Source organism: Mercenaria mercenaria, chromosome 17 (genome assembly GCF_021730395.1).
Source record: "Mercenaria mercenaria strain notata chromosome 17, MADL_Memer_1, whole genome shotgun sequence".
Taxonomy (NCBI): domain Eukaryota; kingdom Metazoa; phylum Mollusca; class Bivalvia; order Venerida; family Veneridae; genus Mercenaria; species Mercenaria mercenaria.
This window is the reverse complement of record NC_069377.1, coordinates 66,945,565-66,972,678: the sequence shown is the minus strand read 5'-3', so window position 1 is coordinate 66,972,678 and position 27,114 is coordinate 66,945,565. Positions and strand designations below refer to the sequence as shown.

General features: G+C 35.7%; 1 protein-coding gene across 5 annotated transcripts in view; it reads left to right on the top strand.

Annotated features, from left to right (window-relative positions):
* The window catches only part of LOC123536065 (uncharacterized), a 69,587-nt gene extending 47,352 nt beyond the window's left edge, over positions 1-22,235 (top strand). For 3 of the 5 annotated variants that reach the window (XM_045318862.2, XM_045318860.2, XM_045318858.2), the window contains exons 11-23: positions 1,235-1,390; positions 6,520-6,612; positions 8,242-8,361; positions 9,065-9,181; positions 10,664-10,840; positions 11,734-11,820; positions 13,345-13,362; positions 15,109-15,192; positions 17,404-17,490; positions 18,150-18,251; positions 19,696-19,809; positions 20,879-20,974; positions 21,347-22,235. In XM_045318862.2, the coding sequence (XP_045174797.1) occupies positions 1,235-1,390; positions 6,520-6,612; positions 8,242-8,361; positions 9,065-9,181; positions 10,664-10,840; positions 11,734-11,820; positions 13,345-13,362; positions 15,109-15,192; positions 17,404-17,490; positions 18,150-18,251; positions 19,696-19,809; positions 20,879-20,974; positions 21,347-21,415 (1,320 nt within the window). In that variant the 3' untranslated portion in view covers positions 21,416-22,235. Of the gene's footprint in view, positions 1-1,234; positions 1,391-6,519; positions 6,613-8,241; positions 8,362-9,064; positions 9,182-10,663; positions 10,841-11,733; positions 11,821-12,205; positions 12,221-13,344; positions 13,363-15,108; positions 15,193-17,403; positions 17,491-18,149; positions 18,252-19,695; positions 19,810-20,878; positions 20,975-21,346 lie in introns of all 5 variants that reach the window. The other 2 variants (XM_045318859.2, XM_045318861.2) reach the window with 2 other exon arrangements.
* Positions 22,236-27,114: the final 4,879 nt, after the last annotated feature.

The window sequence follows — 27,114 nt, the reverse complement described above, 5'->3', positions numbered from 1 at the left end:
ATAATTTAAAATCTGTGCAAGAGATGGATTTCAAACTGGGAATAAAAGTAGGTAGTAATGATAATGCACCATAGTTGTAGTATTAGTTATGTTTGAATTATTCCACTTTTTCATTTTTCCTTTTCGAGCCATTTTGTGGCTGTTTTAGATTTGAACAAACAGGTGATAGAAGGAATGATTAAATTACTGGATTGATAGAGGCTGATGTTGCGTATAGTCCAATCAGACATATGTATTTTCAAATGAGTAGTCGATAAGTCGAGAGTGTATGCTTTAAAGTTAACACATGGTTAAATTTAGACGATCATTTTGAAGAACAATGCTGTCGTTGATGCACAAATGAGCCGTGCCATGAGAAAACCAACATAGTGGGTTTGCGACCAGCATGGATCCAGACCAGCCTGCGCATCCGCGCAGTCTGGTCAGGCTCCATGCTGTTCGCTTATAAAGCCTACTGGAATTGGAGAAACTATTAGCGAACAGCATGGATCCTGACCAGACTGCGCGGATGCACAGGCTGGTCTGGATCCTTGCTGGTCGCAAACCCACTATGTTGGTTTTCTCGTGGCACGGCTCAAATCTAATTGTTATAACTGCATTTAACTTCATGGGATTTACGAACAACATTATTAGCAAAGCCTTTGCCACATTTGGAACATTTATACGGCGTATCTCCTGTATGTTGTCGCATGTGTGCTTTCATGTTCCACTTTGCTGAAAAAGTTCTGCCACAGCATTCACAAGTAAATGGGTTAATTTGTAAATGCTGAACCCTTTCATGTCTGTTCAGTTGTTCTTTCAGGACAAATTGTTTTACACAAAAGTTGCATTTATGTTTCTTTTCCAAAGCATGTGCTCTCTGTATATGGTAGTGTGAAGACCCATTACTGATATATCTTTTCTCACACTGATTACATGCGTAAGGTTTCTCGGAAGTATGGAATCGCATAATATGAAGCTTTAGACTCCTTTTAGAATTAAATGTCTAGAACATTTTGCAAATTCATAAAAATGTACATGTTTTACAGTTCTTTATCAGTAACTATAATTACTGTATCGTATTAAAAACTTTGAAAGATCAAAAGTGTGACACCTTGCCTTAAAAATTATTACCGTGGTATTGAATGTTTGGCACACTCATATAATATATACAGATTGAATACGACTCTTTTTGCATACTGGTAGTACTCTATTTATTTATTCATTTATTTAATTTATTTATTTATCCTTTAAGGGAGATAAAAATTTGCTGGAGTGGACATTGGAGAGTACTGATTTGTCATATCTTTCGCAAGCAGAATTGAGGACAAGATCGAAAAGTGACTTGAAAAAAATGGCAGATGTAGCAAAAAATGCTTACAGAGTATTATCAGAATACAGACCAACTAGTGTAAGTTGTTTCAAACTTCTGGAATGAGGTTACAATATGAAAATGTAAAGATTATACTGTGGGATTTTAGTACAAGTAAATGTGATAGAAATACATAATTATTCTTTTCTTCCCCTTACAGAAGAAAAAGGCCTGCTGCGTACTCTTGCTGTGTACATACAGCGTATATGATGCATACATGATGTGTACTGAAATCAAGGGCTTTAAATAGTACACAGGATATACACCGCACATACACCGATAGTACGTTTGTAGTACACTTTTGACATGCAAATGAGCTCTGCCGCGTACTACTTGCTGCGTACATGCTGTGGACTACATAGTACACAGGATGTACGCTGGAGGAATTTAGTATGCGCGAAATAGTACGCAACATATACGCGGCACATACACTTTTCACATGCAAATGAGTCTACGGTGTACTACCCCTGCAGCGTACATGCTGTGTACTCCTGGCCCGAGTCCTGTGGCGTACATGCTGTGTACTCCTGCTGCATACATGCTATGTACTCTTGTGGCGAAACTGCTGTGATAATGTAAATTCCTTACCCCACCAACTTTCGTATGCAAATGCTGATCATTTGGACAGAAAAAAGAAAAAAGATAAGTGACATGCATCAATAAGTATTTACCCTTACCAAAATAATGTAGATTGATGTTATCAAATAAATTAGTATACTTTTCTTCATCCACTTTTCAATGAAATAAATCAATTTTTGTAGCATGTAATTTGGTAAACATTTGAAGAAAATGGCGTAACTGCATCAAGGGGAAACAACTTTGATGCAACTAAATATAAGTGTTATGATTTATTATAGACGATGTGTGCGTAGTATGTATTTATTTTGATTAAAATCCATCTGAGAACAATCTAGGACTGGAATTATATAAGCATTTATACATTTTTACGTCCTTAAAAAGTTGCACACCAAAAAATTTTGGATTGATTTTTTTCCAATGGGGCGAGCGCAATTAGCCAAAAACGTTCTGAAAATATACGAGCGGCAAATCCGATGAACAACTTTTTAATTCGGTGAGGCCTTAATGAGTTAACATAATGAGCATTAAAGCCTTTATAAAACATGATAGAATGGTGTTTTGCTTAAGAGTATTCAAATAACAGTGAGAACTATTAATTCTTCTCATTCGGGCGCTGTTGAGGCATTATCTTGGTAATTATTTCATGTATTACAAAATGTAATGCAACGAAGTTCAAATAAGGCTTTTCAATTATCCAAGTTAGAAAGCTCCAGGATTAATTCAAAATGAAAAAGAATATATTTTTACACTGCATGCAAGGTGCAGCTCAGAAATCACTAAGATGTAAGCTTCACAAATGAACATTGCAAATAGTTTGGCAAATTTTCATTGTTCAGAATACCAGTAATCTGAACTATTCTATGCTATTAAGATAAAAGTTACTCGGAAATCAAGTTCTTGCTTCCGAAAAAAAAAAAAAAATGTACAAATCCTTCCTGCATGAAGTGTACTTCAGACTTTTATTAAATGTACTTCAGACATTTACCTAAAAAAATTCAAAGTATAAACACCAAAAGAAAATTAACAAGTCCCTCCTGCGTATATGAAGTTTACTTCAGACTTTAACTTATAAAAAAAAAGCTAAGTATAAATGCCAAAAGAAATTGTACAAGTTTTTTTCCGCGTATATGAAATGTACTGCACAAATTTCAAAGTATCTGCGGTGTACATGCAGTATACTATTTTCTTGTACAAGTCCGTCCTGCGTACATGCAGTGTACTCCTTAGATTTTCAGAGTCTGTGCTGCGTACTTGAAGTGTACTAGTGACCTCCTGCGTACATGCTGTGTACTCGTCGAAATAGTACGCGGCATGTACGCGGCATGCGGTGTATGTAAAATGTACTCCTCTGGTGTACTACTGTGTTCGAGGCATATACACAACAAATACGCAGCATGTACACCACAGAGGCTTGCTTCTGTAAGGGTCAGGCGGTTGAATCTTCTTTTCTCAAACTTTCCTGTGCATCCTGGTATATAGGTGTATTAGGTAGATAATCCTCACTAATGTATATGTCAACGCGTGGTTGTCCATCCACACTATGTATGGATGGCCGTCCACTCTTTGTATGGGAGGTCATCCACACTATGTATGGTGGCCAATCAGCACTGGCATATGTCTTCATCTCGCCTCCTACATGTTTCTTGCATTTCTATTGGTCAGTAGATGTCATTTGGAGACAGGATATATTCCATATACTGCAAGTACATTTCTGATATGAATTTTGATTAAAAGAAAATGGTTGCCGCATCGCTAGCGTTATTGAATCAAGTCAGATCATAAGCTTCAGCTATAGATATCGTTTCTGAGAGTAAATTTAGAGTTTTCTTGCCATTTTCATTTTCCTACTTAGTTTAGGTTTGTGAAGTTAGCAGTAAGAAGTGGAAATAGAATAACAGTAACTCTGTATGGGAGACACGGCCATTGAAATTTTGTTTCAAGTCAAATCGTCTTAAAGCAAAGGAATTAGTATATTTGTTACTCAGCAGTTTATTGAAGGACCATTTAATCTACATGCAAGATAAAGGATTTAACAGGAAATGAGATGAAAGCTGAAGTTTCAAGACATTTCTGACATCGTGAAATCTGATGATCAAAACCAGTTCATAACCTGTATAAATGAGCTTTTGTGTTTTGTGATTCAGTCAAAATACAGTTCATTGTGCATTTTATGACTGTAAACAAGAGGACAACCAAACAAATGATTGCAGGATTCCAGTCTGCACTGTAAGTAGCTTTGTAAATTTACAAAATATGTTGACTTTAGCATGCAAGTAAATGGTAGTCGGCAAGATAAAATAATTACACAGCTTGTTGGTGACAGGATACGGGAAATACGCTGTCTTGAAAATCCTGTCACCAACAAGCAGTCTAACTAACAATGTATGATGATCCCTCCACATTGGCATATTTCAAAGTTTAATTATCCATACACACTGGTATAGTTATGTGTGTGTGTGTTATTGTCCAACCATACTGGTATATATATGTTTAAGGTCTATCCACACTGATATATGTCTGTGTATGGTGGTCTATCCACACTGGTATATGTCTGTGTATGGTGGTCTATCCACACTGATATATGTCTGTGTATGGTGGTCTATCCACACCGATATATGTCTGTGTATGGTGGTCTATCCACACTGGTATATGTCTGTGTATGGTGGTCTATCCACACCGATATATGTCTGTGTATGGTGGTCTATCCACACCGATATATGTCTGTGTATGGTGGTCTATCCACACTGGTATATGTCTGTGTATGGTGGTCTATCCACACCGATATATGTCTGTGTATGGTGGTCTATCCACACCGATATATGTCTGTGTATGGTGGTCTATCCACACTGGTATATGTCTGTGTATGGTGGTCTATCCACACTGATATATGTCTGTGTATGGTGGTCTATCCACACCGATATATGTCTGTGTATGGTGGTCTATCCACACTGGTATATGTCTGTGTATGGTGGTCTATCCACACTGGTATATGTCTGTGTATGGTGGTCTATCCACACTGATATATGTCTGTGTATGGTGGTCTATCCACACTGATATATGTCTGTGTATGGTGGTCTATCCACACCGATATATGTCTGTGTATGGTGGTCTATCCACACCGGTATATGTCTGTGTATGGTGGTCTATCCACACTGGTATATGTCTGTGTATGGTGGTCTATCCACACTGGTATATGTCTGTGTATGGTGGTCTATCCACACTGATATATGTCTGTGTATTGTGGTCTATCCACACTGATATATGTCTGTGTATTGTGGTCCATCTGCGCTGGTATATACATGTCTGTTTATAGTTGTCAATCCTTACTGCCAGTCTGGTATATGTCTGTTTATACATCTGTAGTTATGTCTCCCCCCCCCCCCCCCCCGCCCCCCCTTAGGGTCACTTGATCAAAGGTTAAGGTCACGGGCCTGAACATGGAAAACCGTTTCCGTTCAATAACTTGAGAACCTCTTGATTCAGAACGTTGAAACTTCATGGGATGATTAGACGTGCCAAGTAGATGATCCCTATTGCATTTAAGTCACTAAGCCAGCCATCAGTATCTCTTTGACTTTTGCTCCTGTCCCCTACTGACTTCTTGCCTATTATGCTGCTTTCTCCTTGATTCGAGCCTCTTAAATCTTTTAGAGGTGTGCAAATTTTTGTAAACCTGTTCAGTTAAATAATTTTTGTTTTTTGTTACAAAAATATTTGCATTTAACAATGGCAATAAGAATTACAATGTTATCATCTTTTATATGTATTTTTTTTGCACGAGACTGAAGGAGGTGAAACTCCACATCATTTTAAAATTTTCTCATCAATTCGAGCCCTCTGTTTGGAAGGTCATTAAATGTTTATTTTTGCATATTCTATTTCCATAAAGCAAATTTCTATTAAGATTGACTTCTTGTTCACTCGTTACAACAGTCGAAATATGCTCAGGGTGCTTTTAATTTGAAATTTGGGCTCACAGTATTACCCACTATGTAATTTCCTTTTGAAATAAGCAATTTTAGATGCAAAAATTTAAAATAGGAATTTAATCAATTTTTCAGTGTTTCATAACTAATATTTTCCAAAGGCATTTTAGAATGTAAATGACACATTCAAGTTTCTGATGGAAGAACATGCTACATGAGCATGAATTTTACTATAACACAAGGGCTCGAATCGATGAGAAAGCTCGAATCGACGAGAAACAGGCATACTACTATGCTTTTGGGGAGACATGTGATTTTTTACAAAAGTATCTTCTAGTTGATCTTGTTTTACTAAAGTTATGTAGTAATGTTCATATTTAATAATAGAGGAAGACACCTTGTGCTCCTCTGATTATTGTTAGGTCAACAAAGTCAGCTCGGTTTTCGCCAACTTTCTGCCACCTGAGCATGGTGACTAAAAATGGCTCCCTGAAAGAATTACACTCCAGCTCATACACGCAGCATTGATTGTAATGAGAGTCCTAAACCTCTATGCTAACAGGGTTTTTGTGTAGACTCTGTTACAATTTTAAACATAATAGCAATGTTTTTTACATATGTTTTTAAACTGTCTTGATTTGTCAGATTGTTACTCCACTTCAGGAGCTGATACATGCAGTGCTATGTGAAGATGTGGGGTATGCACAACGTGTGTTATGGGCAAATAAAGATCTTAAAGTTAACATCAGGTTCAGGGTGAGCATTTTTTAACATTGATGAATATACTTGTTAATCACAGTTGAAGAACATTGTTAATTAACCGTAAGCCTGCTAAATTTCTAAAATGGACTGGTCTGTCATTCAGTTTGGGCAATACCATTTATTACTTGAAGGGGTGTTCACTGATAATTTACTGACTGAATAGCGAACAGTGCAGACCATGCTTAGCTCAGCAGGGACAGCACAGATCTACAGATCACAGGGTCGTGAGTTTGATCTGTGGGTGAGATGCATGTTCTCCATGACGATTTGATAAAAGACATGTGTCTGCACTGGTTGCAAAGGCAGAACACTTGCCGCCAGCAGGCTAAAGGTTAATGAAAATTTTCTAAGGTAGATGTTTAATGTGTTCCATGGTCATATCTTATTATTTAAGAAAACTACATACATCAGTTATATTAATGTGGCATTTTCAGCCTCTGACCCAGTTACACATCCTAATGAGGCATGAGTTCTGGTTTATGAGACACAAGTATCAGATTATCACACATACTGGTTTATGAGACCCAAGTACCAGTTTATCACACATACTGGTTTATGAGACCCAAGTACCAGTTTATGACGCATACTGGTTTATGAGACTCAAGTCCTGGTTTATCACACATACTGGTGTATGAGACCCAAGTGCCAGTTTATCACGCATACTGGTTTATCACACATACTGGTTTATGAGACCCAGGTACCAGTTAACACACATACTGGATTATGAGACCCAAGTACCAGTTTATCAAGCATACTGGTTTGTGAGACTCAAGTACCAGTTTATCATGCATACTGGTTTATGAGACCCAAGTACCAGTTTATCACACATACTGGTTTGTGAGACCCAAGTACCAGTTTATCACGCATACTGGTTTGTGAGACCCAAGTACCAGTTTATCACACATACTGGATTATGAGACCCAAGTACAGATTTTAGGTTTATTTAAGAGACACAGATTTAAGAGACCCAGTTTATAAGTACTGGTTTAAGATGCCGAAGTACAAGTTTATGAGACCAGAGTACTGGTTAAAACAGACCCAGGTATAAGTTTATGAGAAATCAGTGTCATTCTTGGTGAACAGATAACCCGTTACCGAGAAGTTTTTATGGATTCAGATTAGCTTCAATATTTATTTGTTCGTTTTGTGCTTTATGTAGTTTTTCAACAGTATTTCAGTTTTTTAATGGCAGACAATTAACGTAACTGGTGTTCCCAGATTCTGTACCAGTACAAACCTGTTCTCCACAAGTAACTGCCAACTACCCCACATGAATCAGAGGTGGAAGACAAATTATTTCAGACACAACGTCTTTTATCAAATCATCACATAGAACATGCACCTCACCCACAGATCGAACTCGCGACCCCGTGGTCTGTAGATCTGTGCTGTCCCTGTTGAGCTAAGCATGCAGGTTCAATATTTATTTGTAATCTATCTAATGACTTAAGACTTACCTTTGATCAAGTCCATGGTTAGGATAATGGTCCATCCAGGAGATCGGATTGGTTAATTCTGACTTTATAGTCTGCAGCTCTTCATTTTATGCAAGTTGTACGAGTTGAAAATAAATACAGGTTTGATTGATAGGAAAAAAATGAAATTTATTTTATTGTCTTACAGGATCGTAAAGGAAAGACTTTGCTGAGTCAAGCAATTGAAACAAACAACTATGAAATGGTGAAACTACTAGTGGACAATGGTGCAAATGTTGCTCAGGTCAGAGTGAGAGAAAATGAGCAGGTACGTACAGGTATCAACATAGCCCTGTTTTTGCCAGTTGGTTTATTACAGATAGCAGTCTGTAGTCAAAAAAGGCAAATAATCTAACAAAAAATCACGTCTATCTTCTGATGATGGGATGAATATCTCGTACACTGCTATTTATATAAATAAATATGGCTGTTCTGTGGGTGTATGCCTGGACTCTTATTGATCTTTATGGTCTGTCTGAGTGGTTATAAGTGATTGAGAATTGCTTGCCCCAAACCTCTGGGTGTTAGCCCTGCTCGGGTCATCATGTGAGGAAACCATCCACTTAGCATGCAGGAGGTTGGTGGTTCTACCTGGATGTCCAGCCATGCCTAAAATAATATCTCAATGTACACCTGAGGTCTTCATTTGTCATGTTATGCTTAATAAACTTAAAATTTCTTAAGACAATCAACGTCCTTCATCTAATCAAAATTAAATGAAGGAATTTCATTTTTAACTAAATGATCTGACAAATTTTTAGGTGTCTAAGGTGACAATATTTAACTGTGTCATAGACTAGTTAGCAGTCTTAATCTCAATATTAGGAATTCGCAACCTCAAACTGGTCATGTTTTTGGACAAATGCTGAGTTATGTTCATGCCAACTTTATAAGTAACACTGTTCAGGAAGATTGTGAATGTTAAAGAATCGGGATTATTACTCGGTCAACAAGTCATTTTGTTTTTACAGACTGACGTTACTGTTCCGCTGTACCAGAAAGCATTAAGGAGAGATTTAGATGTGAATATTGTCAAACTTCTACAGACTGTGCTCACAGACAGCACGGAGCATCAGGAGAAAGATGTGGTAGGATGATGATTACACTCATTTTACAAGATAAATTCTGAGGTCTCATTGGCTGAGTGGTTATGGTCGCTCATTGCTGCAGATTAGCCACCTTGCTTGGGGTGTAGAATTCATGTGAGGAAGCAATCCAGCTGGCTAGCAGAAGGTTATTGGTTCTGCCTGGGTGCCCATTTGTGCATGAAGGAATGCCTGAAAGGGCACCTTGGACCTTCCTCTACTATCAAATTCTGGAAAGTTGCCATATGATGGTATAATTACTTAAAACCATAAAAACAAAACAGTTAGATGATGTGAAATTGTTTTTAGCTTGACTGTTCAAAAGAGTTATTGTATTCAGCCATTCCGCTGCACCAGCACCTTGACTTGGTTACATTTTTGTATGACAGTGCCCTTGGACTTGCACTTTATCAGTGCTTGAAACAGATACCAAGGGCAGACTACTCTGACACTTTTAGACAATGGATATTGCATCTACAAAAATGCAATTTTGGTAAGGGGGAATACTTTAAGGGGCTTGTATAGGTATTATTTAGGTTGATTTTCTGGTTTTCATTTTTTGGACCCAGTGACAGGACTTTTAGAAGCACACTCGTAAATGAAACCTTGTCAGAATGTTCGTCTTTATCAAAACACGTTCAGAACTGAATCATCATTATGTATATTCAAGGTCAAATAGTCAAGGTCAGGTGAGTGACTTAGGACCATCATGGCCCATGGCCCATGGCCCTCTTGTTTATAATATATACTGGTATATAGGTAGGAAGTGATATGCCTATTCAGTGTCACAGATACACTTTTTGGGCATATGTCAATATACAGTGATGAAAAAAACCAACACTTTCATTGTAAATTTTAATGCCTTTATACTTTACTTAAAGTGGGATATACTGTAGATCAGTGGGTTTTTAATTGGAAATGATCTGTCAGCAATACTGAAAACACTGTACCGTAGGCAGAAATTATGAGAATTTGAGTGGAAGTTAAGCATAGTCATTTGCACTCGGTATCCAGGTGAGATTAAAAGAAAATCTGTCTAAATATTTTGTTTAGATTGATCTTGGTGACACACAAATAGTACCTGAGTATAAGATTATGATAGTATGTTAGGTGTAATGAATGACTATCAGATAAGCAATTTAAGTGAAGTTGTTTTAAATTGCTGTGTTTTATAATACTGTGAAATCAATAATGTTCAGGATGTCGGTGGGGGGCGGACTTTATTTTCATGGATTTCTTGGCGGTGTCTATCCAAGAAATAAAATCACAATGAATAAATTCAATTCTCATTCATTTTATCTTCATGGTTGAAATTCACAAATTGGTATGCCATGAAATATTGCCAAAATCTCAAAATTTTAGGCCCACCGAAGTATATGACTTCTCAGAAGTCAAGTCAGTACTAAATGTTGTAAATTAATGCAGTTGTTTTCAAACAATACTAATGGAGAAAAAAATAGTATCATTGTTTTATTGTTTTTACAGAATGGCAACACTCCATTGTTGCGTGCTATTGAGAATGGTGTTGACACAAGAACTATTCACTGGTTGATCAAAGCAAGGGGAGGTTACTCACTCTTAGATCGGAATTGTGATGGTTTCACACCCAGAGAAATTGCACATAAAAGAGGCAGAGATAATGTTGTGAAAATGATAGACAGGGTAAATTTATAGCTGTTATCTAATTATTATACCAATAGATATAAAATATAATATTATATACCCTTCTCAAATGCGCTCATTTGATTGGTCGAAATGAGTGCACGCGCGGGTCCGCAAAAAGCGATATTGACCTGCAAATGTGATAATGACTCTTGTGATATCACTTTTTCTTATATGTATAAAATATGGACCAGTCAAATGAATGCATTTGAGAAGGGCATATAATATAACAATTATAGACTTATGTTTCGGTCAATATGTGTTTTCATGGACCTGTAAAAATGATAATGACGGAGGACGCAACATAAGTCAATAACTGTATAATATATTAGAGTCGAGCATATACTGTGAAATTATTAATATTTGATGGAGACTCATTTATTGTGGATTTCTTGATCAAGTCAGTCCATGATACCAAACCCAATGAAAAAGCTAAGGTCCCATTCATTTCCTGTCAAAAAATTTATACCCACAGAAACAGCCACTCTGGGGAAAAAATGATTTCACCTCATTACATCGGACATTCTTTTCTGGAGATGTATCTCAGAAATTGAGTAATAGATTTTTGGCCCTCAGAATTTTGGGGTAGTCTGTCCATCTAGATGGAAGGAAAGACAGATGTCATGTTGATGTCTCTCCGTCCATCCAGATGTCCATCTGTCCGAATTTGTGTCATGTCTGTCTTTAAAAGTATTTGACCAAGGATCATCATACCTCATAGGATTGTTAATCAGCATGTGAATAAGTGCTCATGGAGTTTTGTTTGCGATTTAAACAATCAGCAAAATGAAGTAACCATGTTAAACAGGTAAATGTTAATTTCTAATATCATTGAAAATTAATAAGTATTGTCTGAGATTTTCAGTGTTATTAGATGTATATTTCTGTTTCAGTACATTGCCAAAGAACTGCCTCCAATAATGCTAAGATTGTTTCCAGTGGCATTTTATCCCTCAGAATTGCTCAATATTGTCGATGAGGTATGGTATACCATTTTTATTTTAATCATGAAACCATGACTTAGTAGTAATAATTTATGTTAAAAAAATTCTCAGAACGAATTATCATGTTCCAAATATTTGAAACCAATAAGAATTAAGAAGTAAACAGTCATAGAAATTAACCACAATGATGTATAGAGGGAAATAAGAACTCAAAACTGTGCATAGAATTTGCTGTTTTATACGAATTTCAAACAGTAAATATCCATTCTACTGTAATTATTTGAAACAAATCATTTTCCTGTACATCCTGTTTAAAAAAGTTGCAGATGTTTAGAATTGCTAAATGTTAAAATCTTACAACACTGAAAAACTATCTGTGTAGATTTTCAGCGGATTTACCAGAAAAGTATTATGTATTTAGGGCAAAGATGGAGAGGTAAAAACATGAGACATCTGTTAGTTACTCTTTATTCACTTACTAAAATACTGACTTGGTTTTATGTAAATTAAATACTAATGCCAACATTTTCTAACTACTATCTAATACATTAAAGTTGTATACCAACTTTATATTTACAAGAGAATTTTCTAGAGAAAACTGATTACAATAGTTTTGGTTATTTGTGAAAAATGGCATCATACTTTATTCTAGTATAAAACTGCCGTTCTTGTCACTTTTTGGGGGTGTTTTACCAGGACAGAAAACATGTGCTGACAGAGAGATTCTCATTCTCACATGCTGTTAAAACACCTTTTTATATATGCACATTCTGTTGCATAGCATAACGTATTATGGCCACAAGAAGGAAATGACGTCAACGTGACAAAACAACACAGACATTTTTGCACATTTCATGGAAATTTAATGACATTGCGGGATAACTTATTTATTTATTAGTTTCTATCGGGCTCGGGGCACCAACAAATCCCTCAGGATTCTGGAGATGTTATAACACAAAAAAAACATGCATTATACCTACACTTTAATCAGAGTGGACACAAAGTTAAACATTCTGTACTTATTTATACATTTTAAATCCTGCTCATATCAAAGTTTTTCAAAATTAAAGGCAGCCTTCCAAATTTTATCTCTTGTTCTTCCAGTTGTATTGTTTTTAAGGTAGTAATTGTAAATAAAAAAGGAAAATTAAAGTCATGAAATTAATACATTGAGGTCTAGGCATATTTATTTCTTTATATTCTATAATAGTGATTAATATCAACTTGAGTAATGTTGATATTTAACCCTTACCCTGCTAAATTTCTATAATGAACTTTTCCATCTTTCAATTTGGTAAGTACCATTAACTGTTAAAAGGTGTGCATACCAAAAAGATACTGACTGAATGGCAAACAGTGCAGATCTTGATCAGACTGCACAGATGTGCAGGCTGATCATGATCTGCACTGGTCGCAAAGGCAAAATCAGTTTTGTCTAGCATGATGAGGTTTAATATAGGTGCTTTAAAAGTTTACAAAACTTGATGTTTATCTGGAGAAATAACTGCCCCTTTAATGCTAGAAATATCATAGCAGTTTGAATTTGGTCTGATTCTACAGGAGTATTATCTAGAAATGGTTTGTATATATCAATAAACAGAAGAAAAATTCTTATTTCCATTTAGTAAATTTTTCTGGTATCAGATCATGTAATCTTTGAGAACTGAAGATATCTATCTCACTTCAAATCTTATTGATATTTCGCTTTTCAGAGACTGTGCTACTTAAGTCAAACCTTTTTTTAACCTTGTCTACATCTATCCATTGATGTTCCGCAACATAACCTCAAGATGGGCTGGAGTTATTAGTTATTGAAGACATTACACAGTTCAGTTTCCTTATTTAATCTCTCAAAAGTTTAATAGAAAATTAAACAGAAAAATTATTTCCAGTTTGAATATTTGGAGAAATAATAGGATTTTATGAAATACAGTAAAATTGCACAAGTGTAAAGGGCCAATACAGCATGTCTAACTACAGTAGTTTATGTGGTCCCTTTTCGTTATAGTTCCTATGTTTGGGAAGTTGGCAGTTACTTGCGGAGAACAGGTTTGTACTGGTACAGAATCCAGGAACACTGGTTAGGTTAACTGCCTGCCGTTACATGGCTGAAATACTGTTGAAAAATGGCGTTAAACCCAAAACAAACAAACAAATCCTATGTTTGGATCACCAGAACCTTTGCACAACTTGAGCATTTACCACATATCCGTACAACTTAAAACAAGTGATGTTTTCCCTGTATTTACGTAATTTGAAATTAAATGGAATGACCATGAGTGAAAATGAGACACCTTAAAATTGCTTTTTGACAGAAATATTTTACTTTTGTCTTGTATAATACAGCATCTTTCTCTCTTGATAGGAAACCAGTTGAAGGTTCAGTTTTCTATTTGGCCACGACATATTTAACATTTCATGCTTGGCACTTACATTTTCCGTAAATGTCACCCGAGCAATGTAATAATATGAAAAAACTGGGGAGTTTCTATTCTCAGTCCAAGAGATTATTTTCTTTGATATCATTTTATTTATGATTAAAACAAGTATTGATTTCTTCATTATCAAAATACATCATATATTTCATTTTTTACAGATGTAGACATGGCTTTAGTCTAACAGTTCTTTGTTTATTGGCTTATGTAGTTAATCAGATTGTTTTATGGCAATGTATTTCTAATCATGACAGACTAATATATGTGTCCTGGCAGATTCTGCTAGTTTTTCCTGCTCATTGTATTTAGACAACAGCTTCATGACTTCACATTAAAAGTATCATCTTTTAGATATTTAAAAAAAAAATAAGTCTGCAACTGTTAATGCATGCTTAATAGGGTTGTTTAGTTGTTTATCATGGGAATATTAATGATCTACAGAAATACAATGCAAATATTTTGTATTAACAAAAAGAAACTCGGGCTGACTCTGTAAAATTAGAAACTGTCTAATTAATTTTACTTGAGACACAATTATTTATAATATATTGACAGTTCATAAAAATACTTATTTGCATATGACTTTTAAACTGTTTCCACTAAATTACTGAATAAAACATTCTATTAATGAATGAAAAGAGTCAAAACAGTACAGTTTTGACAGAACATCGCTGTTATGAATAATACTGTAGAATTGGAAGTATTTGAATGGCATTAATTTTTGCCATTTTGTGTTTATTTTGTAGTGAAATCTAGTCACCATGGACTCAGATTTTAACTTCTTTTGTAGAATTTTTGATTGCTTATATGAAGATTAAATCTCCTGTTATTAGACTGTTTTGTCATATGGTATAATCTGTAGTGAATGTATTCCCACATTTGTTTACAGGCAGGAGATTCGTTAGAGCAGAAAATGAACAAGGTTGCCGAGCAACATCATGTCAAAACATGGATTGATGTCAATCAAACTCAGGTACAAAACAGATTTTTGTACTCTACATTTACTATGTATTTGGTTGAGTTATGCTTGATTGAATGTCACTTGACAAGCTAGATGGTGCTTCACTGTTTGATTCACCAGATTTGTTACTGGGATTTCTATGAATCTCTTCTTCATTTTTCAGTAGCCAGATATAAATTATCATTGTAAAGGTCTTCATGGCTGATAGTATAGAAACTCTAAGAGTTTTGAAAATATTTTGAATAATAAAAAAACAGGCAAAAGCTTTGCAATTTTAAATTTATGGTCCTAAGTGGCTGGAATAGATAGAATTTATTCATGGAGACAGTCAATTTGAAGAATTGAAAATAGAATCACAATGTTCAGTTCAGATTCAGGCAGTCAGGCTTAAACATTGTAAAACTTGGGAGTCTTGAGACCAATCTTAGAAAGCAACCTTGTCACTAGTCACTTAACAAGTTTCATTATGTCTCCCACCCTCTGGGGGAGACATAATATTGTTTTTGCCCTGTCCATCCTTCCATCCATCACACTTCATTTCCGGCCAATAACTGGAGAATCATTTGACCTAGAACCTTCAAACTTCATAGGGTGGTAGGGCTTATGGAGCAGACAACCCCTATTGTTTTTGGGGTAACTCCATCAAAGGTCAAGGTCACAGGGGCCTGGACATGGAAAACCATTTCTGATCAATAACTTGAGAACCACCCGACCCAGAATGTTGAAACTTTATAGGATGATTGGACATGCAGAGTAGACGACCCCTATTGATTTTGAAATCACTCTGTTAAAGGTTTAGGTCACAGGGACCTGAACATGGAAAACCATTTCCAATCAATAATTTGAGAACCATTTGACCCAGAATGTTGAAACTTCATAGGATGATTGGACATGCAGAGTAGATGACCCCTGTTGATTTTGGTGCCACTCTATTAAAGGTCAAGGTCACAGCGGCCAGAATATGGAAATCCATTTCCTGTCACTAACCTGTCACTAACTTGAGAATCATTTGACCTAGAACCTTCAAACTTCATAGGATGATAGGACTTACAAAGTAAATGACCCTGTTGTTTTTGGGGTCACTCCATCAAAGGTCAAGGTCACAGGGGCCATCTCTCCGTCACACTTAATTTTTTATCAATAACTGGAGAACCATTTGAACTAGAACCTTTAAACTTCATAAGGTGATAGGGCACACAGAGTAAATGACCCCTAAAATTATCAAAGGTATTGGTCACAGGGGCCTGAACATGGAAAACCGTTTCTGATCAATAACTTGAGAACCACCCGACCCAGAATGTTTAAACTTCATACGATGTTTGGACATGTAGAGTAGATGACCGCTATTGATTTTTTGGTAACTTGATCAAGGTCACAGGGACCAGAACATGGAAAACAGTTTCAGATCAATAACTTGAGAACAATTCGACCTAGAACCTTAAAACTTCATAGGATGATAGAACGTAGGTGTAGATGACCCTTATTGTTTTTGAGGTCACTTGAGCTAAGGTCAAGGTCACATGGGTCTGAACATTGAAAATGGTTCCCTATCAATAACTTGAGAACCACTTGACCCAGAATGTTGAAACTTCATAGGATGATTGGACATGCAGAGTAGATGACCCTTATTGATTTTGGGGTAACTCTATCAAAGGTCAAGGTCACAAGGACCTGAACATGGAAAACTGTTTTTAATCAATAACTTAAAACCGCTTGACCCAGAATGTTGAAACTTAATAGGATAATTGAACATGCCAAGTAGGTGATCCCTATTGCAGACAACCATCAGTGTCTCTTTGACTTTTGCTCCTGTCCCCTATTGACTTCTTGCCTATTATGACTATGCATTTGGGGAGACATGCGCTTTTCTACAAAAGCATCTTCTAGTTAAATATTGAAGTAGAAGGTGGAAGTTGCAAAGTAGAGGGAGGTCTGGAGTTCTCAAATGTTAGAATTTTAATTCCTACTGGAAAAGAAGCCAGGCTTTCAGACCACTAGTATAGCAGGGAGAAAATCCCTGCCGGCCCTTTAGGAAACCCATTTGCTCAGAAACAATGAATCAGATACTTTAGTTTAAAGGTGGGTCTCCAAACTTAGTTTTACAATTCTGGGTTCATTTTTCAAAATGAAAGGTTGTCTTTTACTTAAAGAAAGAAATGTTCAATGTATTTCACTTATTTTATAATTCTTGTATAACCATTTTGACTATGATGTATTTTACAGAATAACGCCATATCCTTGTTTGAAGCTGCTGCTAATGGAGATGTTAAAAAAGTGTACGAGTGCAGTAACGCCAACTATCAGGACAAGGTAAGTTCAACTGAGCCAGCTTTAAACAAAAGGGGCCTTGCTGTAGTTATTAAAAAAACACTGTTACAGTTCTTCATGACATAATATGCTTCAGTGTTTGTACATACAGATGGGCAATAAGTAAGAGGAAACACTATATAGGGAACATCATCTCTTTGGGTGTCGTTTTAACCATCAGTTTGTTGTGGATATACATGATGTATAGAATTTGAATTTGTATAAAAATCTATATAAATGTTGGCATTTTCCTCTTTTCCAAAGATTTTTTCTTTAGACTGTCAATTCTGACAGTGTTGGAAATTGCTGAATACTTCCATGTTGATTGCAAAGGATAGAACTATGACTGTGTCTATGTATATAAATCTTCTGCTCAGAAAACTTAATATCCTGAAGGTCACTGTTTTCAAGACAGAGGGGCAGTTTGGTTAGCTGCTTTCCAGTATATGTCAAGGGTACATAATACTGTACTGATGAAATTAAAAAGTGGATAAATGATTGAAAAAGTGCCAAGGGAGAGTATTATTAGAGAATGTAATATTCCATTTTACAAATGCCATCCTTCAGTCAGGAATTTTAGTGAATATTATATTATGCAATAAGCAGTCTTCAAGACAGTACACACATACTAATAATTAGAAACATTGATATTCTGGTTTCAGAATGGCTACACAGCATTAACTAGAGCAGTAGTTTTTAACCAGTTTGAAACAGCTAAAGAACTGTGTACACGAAGACCTGCTCTAAGGAAAATTGGAGACAATGTAAGTTTGACAATATTTTATAGCTCACCTGAACAACTGTTTCTGCTTGACCAATTTCAGGGTCTGCCAGAACTAAAACTAGAAAAAAAAACGTTCAAATGACTTCTCATGAACTGCTTGATGGATCTTCACTGAACTTGGTCTGTAGCATTATTTTATGGACCTCTCTTCTGTTTGTTCATATGGTATTGTTTTGACTTTATTAGGGGCCTCAAGAGCTAAAAATAGAAAAAACCTTTAAATGACTTCTTCCCCTGGACCACTTGGTGGATCTTCATTGAACCTAGCAGCCTTGAATGAACCTTATTCTAATTTGTTTTTGTTTTTTTTAAATAGTTTTGTATGACTGCATTAAGGAGCCATTGAGATTCAAAAAGAAAATCTTTAAGCAACTTCTCATGAACGGCTTGACTGTTTGTTAACCTTGGTCAAAAGCATCTTCTCGAGTTTGTGCAAACAGTTCCACTTGACTTCTTCTTCCTAGCCAGTGTCCTGTCTCATATTTTGGGATGAGTATTTTTCACCCTAGGCAAATTGCTTCATTTAATGATACAGTTTGTCATAACACATTTACAGCCAAGAGGTCAAGGTCCAGTGAGTGTCACATTGCCCTCTGCTAGCATTTCCCTTAGTAAATGTAAGGGAAAACATTTTTCTTTAAATGCGCCATATTTATAAGTTTTGGGAGGGCTAACATTTGTCAGATTTCTTTTGACATTATGCTTAGTTGAAAGGATATCTATTTGGACTAAGAAAATATCAGATTTCTTGGTTAAGTTTTATGTTTAGGTCAACTGTTTTCCTAAACTATCAAAGCTTTTGCTTTAAAACTTGCAACACTTGTTCACAATCAATAGCTGACTCTGTACAGCAAGAAACATAACTCCATCCTGCAATTTGCAATAATTATGGCCCCTTTTGGACTTAGAAAATCAAATTTCTTGGTTAAGTTTTGTGTTTAGGAGAAAATCAAATTTCTTGGTTAAGTTTTGTGTTAAGGTCAGCTTTTCTCCTAAACTATCAAATAGCTTTAAAACTTGCAACACTTGTTCACCATCAAAAGCTGACTCTATACAGCAAGAAACATAACTCCATCCTGCTTTTTGCAAGAATTATGGCCCATTTTCGACTAAGAAAATATCAGATTTCTTGGTTAACTTTTGCATTTAGGTCAACTTTTCTCCTTAACAGTCAAAGCTATTGCTTTAAAACTTGGAGCAGTTATTCGCCATTAAAAGTTGACTCTGCACAGCAATGATCGTAAGTCTACATTGCTTTTTGCAAGAATTATGGCCCCTTTTGGACCTGGAAAATCATGGGAAGGACAATCTTTCTATTATACAGAGACACTATAATAAAATCAGATGAGCGTCTGCACCCGCAATGCGGTGCTCTTGTTTAACTTTGAAGATAATTTTAAAGAATATATTTGTTTCCTTTCCAGTGTAATCGTTACCCACTTCACTATGCTTATGCAATGCCAAAGGATCAGGCTGAAAAGTTTATTAAACTGATACTAGATAATGATGCAAATGAAATAGAAAACAGGGTAGATAAGGTAAGAATTTTTCTGGAAATACTATAAATAAGGTAAGACTTTTCCCAGAAATAGTATGTGTTCTGTGACATTGTAGATAAGGTAAGACTTTTCGTTAAACAGAGAAGATAAGGTAAGACTTTTCCTTAAACAGAGAAGATAGGGTAAGACTTTTCCTGAAACAGGATAGATAAGAAATTTTCCAGAAACAGTGTAGGTAAGGTTAGACTTTTCCTGAAACAGAGAAGATAAGGTAAGACTTTTCCTGAAATAGTGTAGATAAGATAAGACTTTTCCTGAAACAGTGTATATTATGTACATTTTCCTGAAACAGGGTAGATAAGATAAGACTTTTCCTGAAATAGTTTAGATAAGATGATACTTTTCCTGAAACAGTGTAGATAAGATGATACTTTTCCTGAAACAGTGTAGATGAGGTACTTTTTCCTGAAACAGGGTAGATAAGATAAGACTTTTCCTGAAATAGTGTAGATAAGATGATACTTTTCCTGAAACAGTGTAGACAAGGTACTTTTTCCTGAAACAGGGTAGATAAGGTAAGACTTTTCCTGAAACAGGGTAGATAAGATAAGACTTTTCCTGAAACAGGGTAGATAAGGTAAACCTTCCATTGAAACAGAGTAGACGATGTAAGACATTTAATGAAACAGTGTATATGAGGTTAGACGTTTTCCTGAAACAAAGATTCACTTTATCTAAGAAATCTTTGTTCTTAACAAGAAGCTATATACTAGTAAGTGATTTATAAACATCATAACATGGAATTTTATTTAATTCCCTAAACATCACACTTCAGCAAAGACTAGTTAAATATATCTATTTGTATTATACTATTAAGGTCAACACTGAACTCTTATTTGAATAGTTTGTAACAGGATCCAAGGTTATGAAATGGACACTGGATACCAGTCTTAGAATGCAGTCTTACCATTGGTTAATTTTATCAGTGTGCACAGGAACAACCAATCAGATGCTGTCATTGTGAAACTGGTCTCCAAACTCAGTTGTATAACCTTGGACTCTGATCTCATTATATTTTAAAAACCTAAGTTGTAATTTGTTTGTACAGGATGGCAGGGTAGCTGCAGAGTATGCTGATTTGAGAGAAACTAAAGAGATTAAACAGATGTTATATGATGCTAGAACTCTAGACTCATTTGGAAAGGTTAGTCACAAAAGTGTTCATTCTTCAGTTATAATGTTTGGTATTAAACTGCTTGGAGTTTAATTGAAAAGGACCTCTGACAGTTCTTATATGAATTTGCCTAAGTAAGTAATCCAAAATTTCTGTTAAGTTTTTCATATCATGTAGCCAGTATAATTAGGCTCTAGGTGTATGATAAATGTTTTTTTATGAAATACGCAGTCACAGACACAGTTTAGCTTATGGTGACTTTGTAAATTTGTTATAAAATGTTGATGTAAACAGGCACATAGACCTCCATACCAAGCACTGAGGCTTGTTCATCTGTCAGTTCCCTAGCTAACCTTCACACAAGTAAATATCAGGTAACAAATGTAAAATTATACATTTCAGAGAGGTAGACCACTGGGTCCATGGCCTAAAAATGCTGAACACGTTCCACCCACCGAGACTGAAGAGTGAAGAAAAATTAGCAAAAAATGACTGAACATTTTACTTCTACAGATATAGCCAAACTGTAAACGTACTGCTGATGGCTGTTAAAGTATCCATACTGTGATCATTGTGACAAAAATAGAAAATGTTGAACTATTATGCCTCCAGATTTATTTTAGGTCTTGAGAAAGTGCTTTTATTAGTAACTGTGAGTAAAAATGAAGAGATTCAGTACATTGCTACTTATAAAATTACTCACATAGCCTGTAAAACATAGAATATAGAAATATGGTATTAAATAAAAATCTAGCTGTACTTTATTTCATATATATAAAATGTTGACATAAATGTTATTTATTTGTGATTAACAGAAGTCGTGTAACACCCATATATATATATATATATATATATATATATACCTTACTTAATATATGCTGGTATCTGTTTCTGGAGGTGTACTCGTTAAACAAGGTTTTTCCAACCACTAACGTTTTGGTTCTAAACTTTATTTTGTTTAATTCAATACTATACTGACACGCAAGCATTAATTGTGTAGAACTGGGTATGTGCAGAGGTAATATTATATAGTCTTGCAGGAAATGTAATTGCCCAGTCATTCTGCCCAAGTCTGTAATGATGTAATTGACAGTTACTAGCTGGCTGAATGTGTTGCAACAAATGGAGACATTTTATACTCGCATTATTTAAATTCAATAACTTTTAATATTAAAGCACCACTGTGATAACATATTATTTATAAAATTATCTAGAATACTGTTAATGTTTTCTTCTGTGATAATATTGTACACATTATTTTGCAATTGATAATTACATATTTTTCACTGTATCCTCTTTTGTTGACTTAATTAATCAGCTTTGATAGTAGAAACTATGTCCATGAACTAACTGTACCCCGATGACACGAATACCTTATACTAAGTGCAAGAATAGGGTGATATAGGGTGTAAATTTGGTGAGAGACTCGCACCCAATATGCCATCTCTTACAGGCAAACATATATATATATATTGAAGCAGAGAGTTTTGCAACCAGTATGCCATGTCATAAATGCAAACAGATCCATATGCATCAGAGCATAGTCTTGTGCCAAATATTCTATGCTATAAAGGCAAACAAATGCTTATATATTAGAGCAGAAAGACTGGCAACCAATATGCCATGTCATAAATGCAAACAGATCCTTATATATTGGAGGATAGAGTCTAGCACTGAATATCCCTTCCCATAAGGACAGATCCTTATATATTGGAGGATAGAGCTAGCACTGAATATCCCTTCCCATAAAGACAAACAGATCCTTATATATTGGAGGATAGAGTCTAGCACTGAATATCCCTTCCCATAAGGACAGATCCTTATATATTGGAGGACAGAGCTAGCACTGAATATCCCTTCCCATAAAGACAAACAGATCCTTATATATTGGAGGATAGAGTCTAGCACTGAATATCCCTTCCCATAAGGACAGATCCTTATATATTGGAGGATAGAGCTAGCACTGAATATCCCTTCCCATAAAGACAAACAGATCCTTATATATTGGAGGATAGAGCTAGCACTGAATATCCCTTCCCATAAAGACAAACAGATCCTTATATATTGGAGGATAAGAGTCTAGCACTGAATATCCCTTCCCATAAAGACAAACAGATCCTTATAGTTTGGAGGATAGAGTCTAGCACTGAATATCCCTTCCCATGACAGATCCTTATATATTGGAGGATAGAGCTAGCACTGAATATCCCTTCCCATGAAGACAAACAGATGCTTATATATTGGTGGATAGAGTCTAGCACTGAATATCCCTTCCCATAAAGACAAACAGATGCTTATATATTGGAGGATAAGAGTCAAGCACTGAATATCCCTTCCCATAAAGACAAACAGATGCTAATATATTGGAGGATAGAGTCTAGCACTGAATATCCCTTCCCATAAAGACAAACAGATCCTTATATATTAGAGGATATAGTCTAGCACTGAATATCCCTTCCCATAAAAACAAACAGATCCTTATATATTGGAGGATAGAGTCTAGCACTGAATATCCCTTCCCATAAAGACAAACAGATCCTTATATATAAGAGCAGAGAGTCTGGCACCAAGTTTGCTATCGTAAAAGAAAACTGATGCTGTTACATTGGAGCCAATTACTAGCAAACTCGGAAACAATGGGGCTCAACTAAACGGTCACGGTGGCCTTAGATCACAGCTTGATCAATTTTGATAAAGGGTCACACTAATTATTTTGAAATAGTAAAAAGGATTTGGGGGGCGTGGAGTGACGTAATTTTGGCAAGGAATGATGACGTGATACTAACAAATGATACCAAGAAACTAAAAGTAAAATAAAAGATAAATATGGGGTTTGGGTGATGGAAACTGACGTAATTGTGGATGGAAGCTTCAAGGAATTTGGTAGGTTACCAAAGGCACATCTGTGTGAAAATATTTTGAATTTCAGAGAAGAATTTTTAAGCTTCCCGCAATGTGAAGAAAATTAGCTCAACCCTCTTGGGCAGCCGTGTTTTTAAAGAAATGATATAATTTGAAGAAATATTGTAGACGGGCCACTTAAGGAACATTACTGTGAAATTATTTCATAATCAGGCCAGTGGTTTAAGAGGAGAGGATTTTCAAACGAGCCATTTTAAAACTGCACAACTGTTTGCAATGAGGAGATGACATTTAGACTGTCAAATTGTCAGCATATCTTTAACCCTAAGCAATTTTATCACTTGGCATAACTGTTTCTTACAGTCAGAAAATGCTCACAACGTAACTTCCAGCCTTACTGGTCCAAGGTAAAGCTTGCACAGTGAGATCAAATGTTATATGGCCGAGTCGGGAAAGGATGAGCCAAAACTTGTGACAAGTGTTTGACATAATATTGTGGTCTGTTTCATATCTATTTACTTTCACAAAAGATCTACTTATAACTGGCATAAATGTTTACACAGGGAGACGATTTACAGCCTTTTCATTCATTGAGTTCTAGTTTTTAAATCTATTTAAACCCCTAAATAAGTTTCCATTACTTGGCACAAGTGTTCCCGATTAATATACAATAGGCATAGCACACCTGTGATGACTTTAGGTCAAGAACATGGGTGATGTAGTTAGGTTTTCATATCTGTTCAACATCTTTTTGACCCTTTGTACGATTTTAAAAATTACAAGGCATAACTATTTACCACAGTCATGCTCAGATGTCAGAGATGAAATAGACAGTTTATATAGGTTTTTTTTCTAACTTTTTGCAACTTTTATTGAAGTTAATACACTTGTAACAGACACATTTTGTCATAAACAGCCATCCAGATTGTTGAGTTCAAATTCCCTCATTGAAAGTTGCTTTTGGACAGCACATGGTATAAAAAGCTTCAATAGCTTTGGAGTGTGACCTTGACCTTTCAGCAAATTTCTTCATCTGGATGTCCAACTATTTTAAAATCACAGGGTGGACATTGAGAGTTGTGGAACACACACAAAACTGACCTTTTATTTCCGTGTTTCCTAGATCTCTAACCTACCTGAAATGATCTGCTGACAATATCTTACTAACAATTGTACAAATAGTAATGATCACTTCTAGCTTTAGTGCAACCAGCAGTTTAGGACAAGTTTTGGTAACAAACATGACACAGTCAATATGTTTACACTAGTGCCATTCAAGAAGACATAGCTGATCATTCTTGAAGTTTCATTGAATTGTAAGTTTAGAAATATCTATAACCTTTTAATTATAATTAGCAGAAAAAACTTTTTCTTCCATCCATTTGAAGAGATTTTTATGACTTTTGGCAAAGTTTTGCTTTTACCTGTAAGGTTCAGTCTGCAGTTTATCTAAAAATCTGAAGCAGATCAAATTAACCAAAATCATCAGTTAGATGATGATTATTTACAGCCTGTTTTAAATGTGGTATCAAGATTGTTGAAATACAACTTGCATATTATTTTGGGTAGGCTGGGCAAAATTTGGGGTGTCTGATCAAAATATAATATGTTTTTCAGTGAATTATTAAGTATGGGCAAAATTTGGGGTGTCTGATCAATTTATAATATGTTTTTCAGTGCATTATTAAGAATGTATCTGGTAATTTCACTGTCAAAGAAAAAAGACTTGTCAGGAAAAACAACAGTGCTTGATTATCACTAGAAATAAAATCTATGAAAACAGGATGTAACTGTGAAAATTCAAGATACAGTTAATGGAACGTGTGCACTGCATGTCAGATCATCAGAGTAACTAAGTGTTTGAAGTTTTAATCCATCCCAACAAGTGGTTTCAGAGACACCAGCTTACAAACAAACAAATTAGGGCACGGACGAATAGGTAAGTGCAATAGCTCAACCTACTGTTCAAATTGTCAAGCTGAAAAATTTGGTTAAAGCCACTGAAACATGAAATAACTATAATTGTGTCCATAGGACACAGATGTCCCACATACTGTCATATTCAGATAAGGTTGCATCTGAGCAACCTTGAATCCATTCCTTCAAAATGTGCATCAGGAGTTGAACATGTCAAATTTCCCCATTTTGTGAAATAGTGAAAGGGCCATAATTTGAGAGAGAAAAAAACAGCCACAGAAAATGGTCCATTATTTAGTAATCTTCATATCAAGGTCCTTCGTATGTGAAACTTTCAAGCATATCCTTTCAATAATGTCCGAGTTGGACACACAAGATTTTTCTCTACATTTAGCAAAACTATCAAAGGGCCTAACTGCAGTAAAAATAGTCACAGCAAAAGTTCCTTCCTTCAAGGTCATCTACACATCAAGCTTGTTCATCTGTGAAAGTTTGAAGCAAATCGGAAGGAGATGGATACACAATATTTTTCTTTATATTCCACATAGCAAAACTATCAGAGCCATAACTGCGGTAAAAATAGTCACAGCAAAAGTTCCTTCCTTTAAAGTGATCTGTATATCAAGATTGTTCATCAGTCTGTGGAAGTTTGAAGCTAATCAGGCTAATAGTAGGGAGAAGTTGGACGAACAATATTTCGGTACGGACTGCAGCAATGCTACATGTCCCCCATGCATAAAAAGAAAATTTTGTTAGTTCAACATGGAAGATCAAATATCTTTCACCTGTGAACATCACATCTAACATTTTCGAAATACTGCATCTGATTTTCACTCAGTGAAGATATTCCACTCTTACACTCCTGTAACAAATAAATATGCTGTCTTCACATAATACTGGGAAATGATAGAAATATAACAAAAAGGAGCTGCGTTCAATAAACGCTTGATGCCCCCAGTGGCATCCTTGTCGATAGATTTTGCACCTAAGTCCAAAACGAGGTCAAGGTCAAGGTCAAACTGAGGTCAGGTGATGTTTGAAGATGAGGAATGGCCACATTTTACATCTGTATTAGTATCAATTCATTCTTGTAATGGTTATTGATGCTAGATGAAACGGTCCCATTTGGTTAACCAAGAGATGGCCCATATAAAGCAACCTAAGTCCAAAATGAGGTCAAGGTCAAGGTCAAACTGAGGTCAGGTGATGTCTGAAGATGAGGAATGGTCACAGGTTACATCTGCATTAGTATCAAGTCATTCTAGTAAGGGGTATTGATGCTAGACGAAACGGTCCCATTTGGTTAACCTCGTACAGACAGACGGACAGGACAATCACTATATGCCTCCCGCATCAGTAGATGCTGGGGGCATAAAAAAGCAACACAAGTA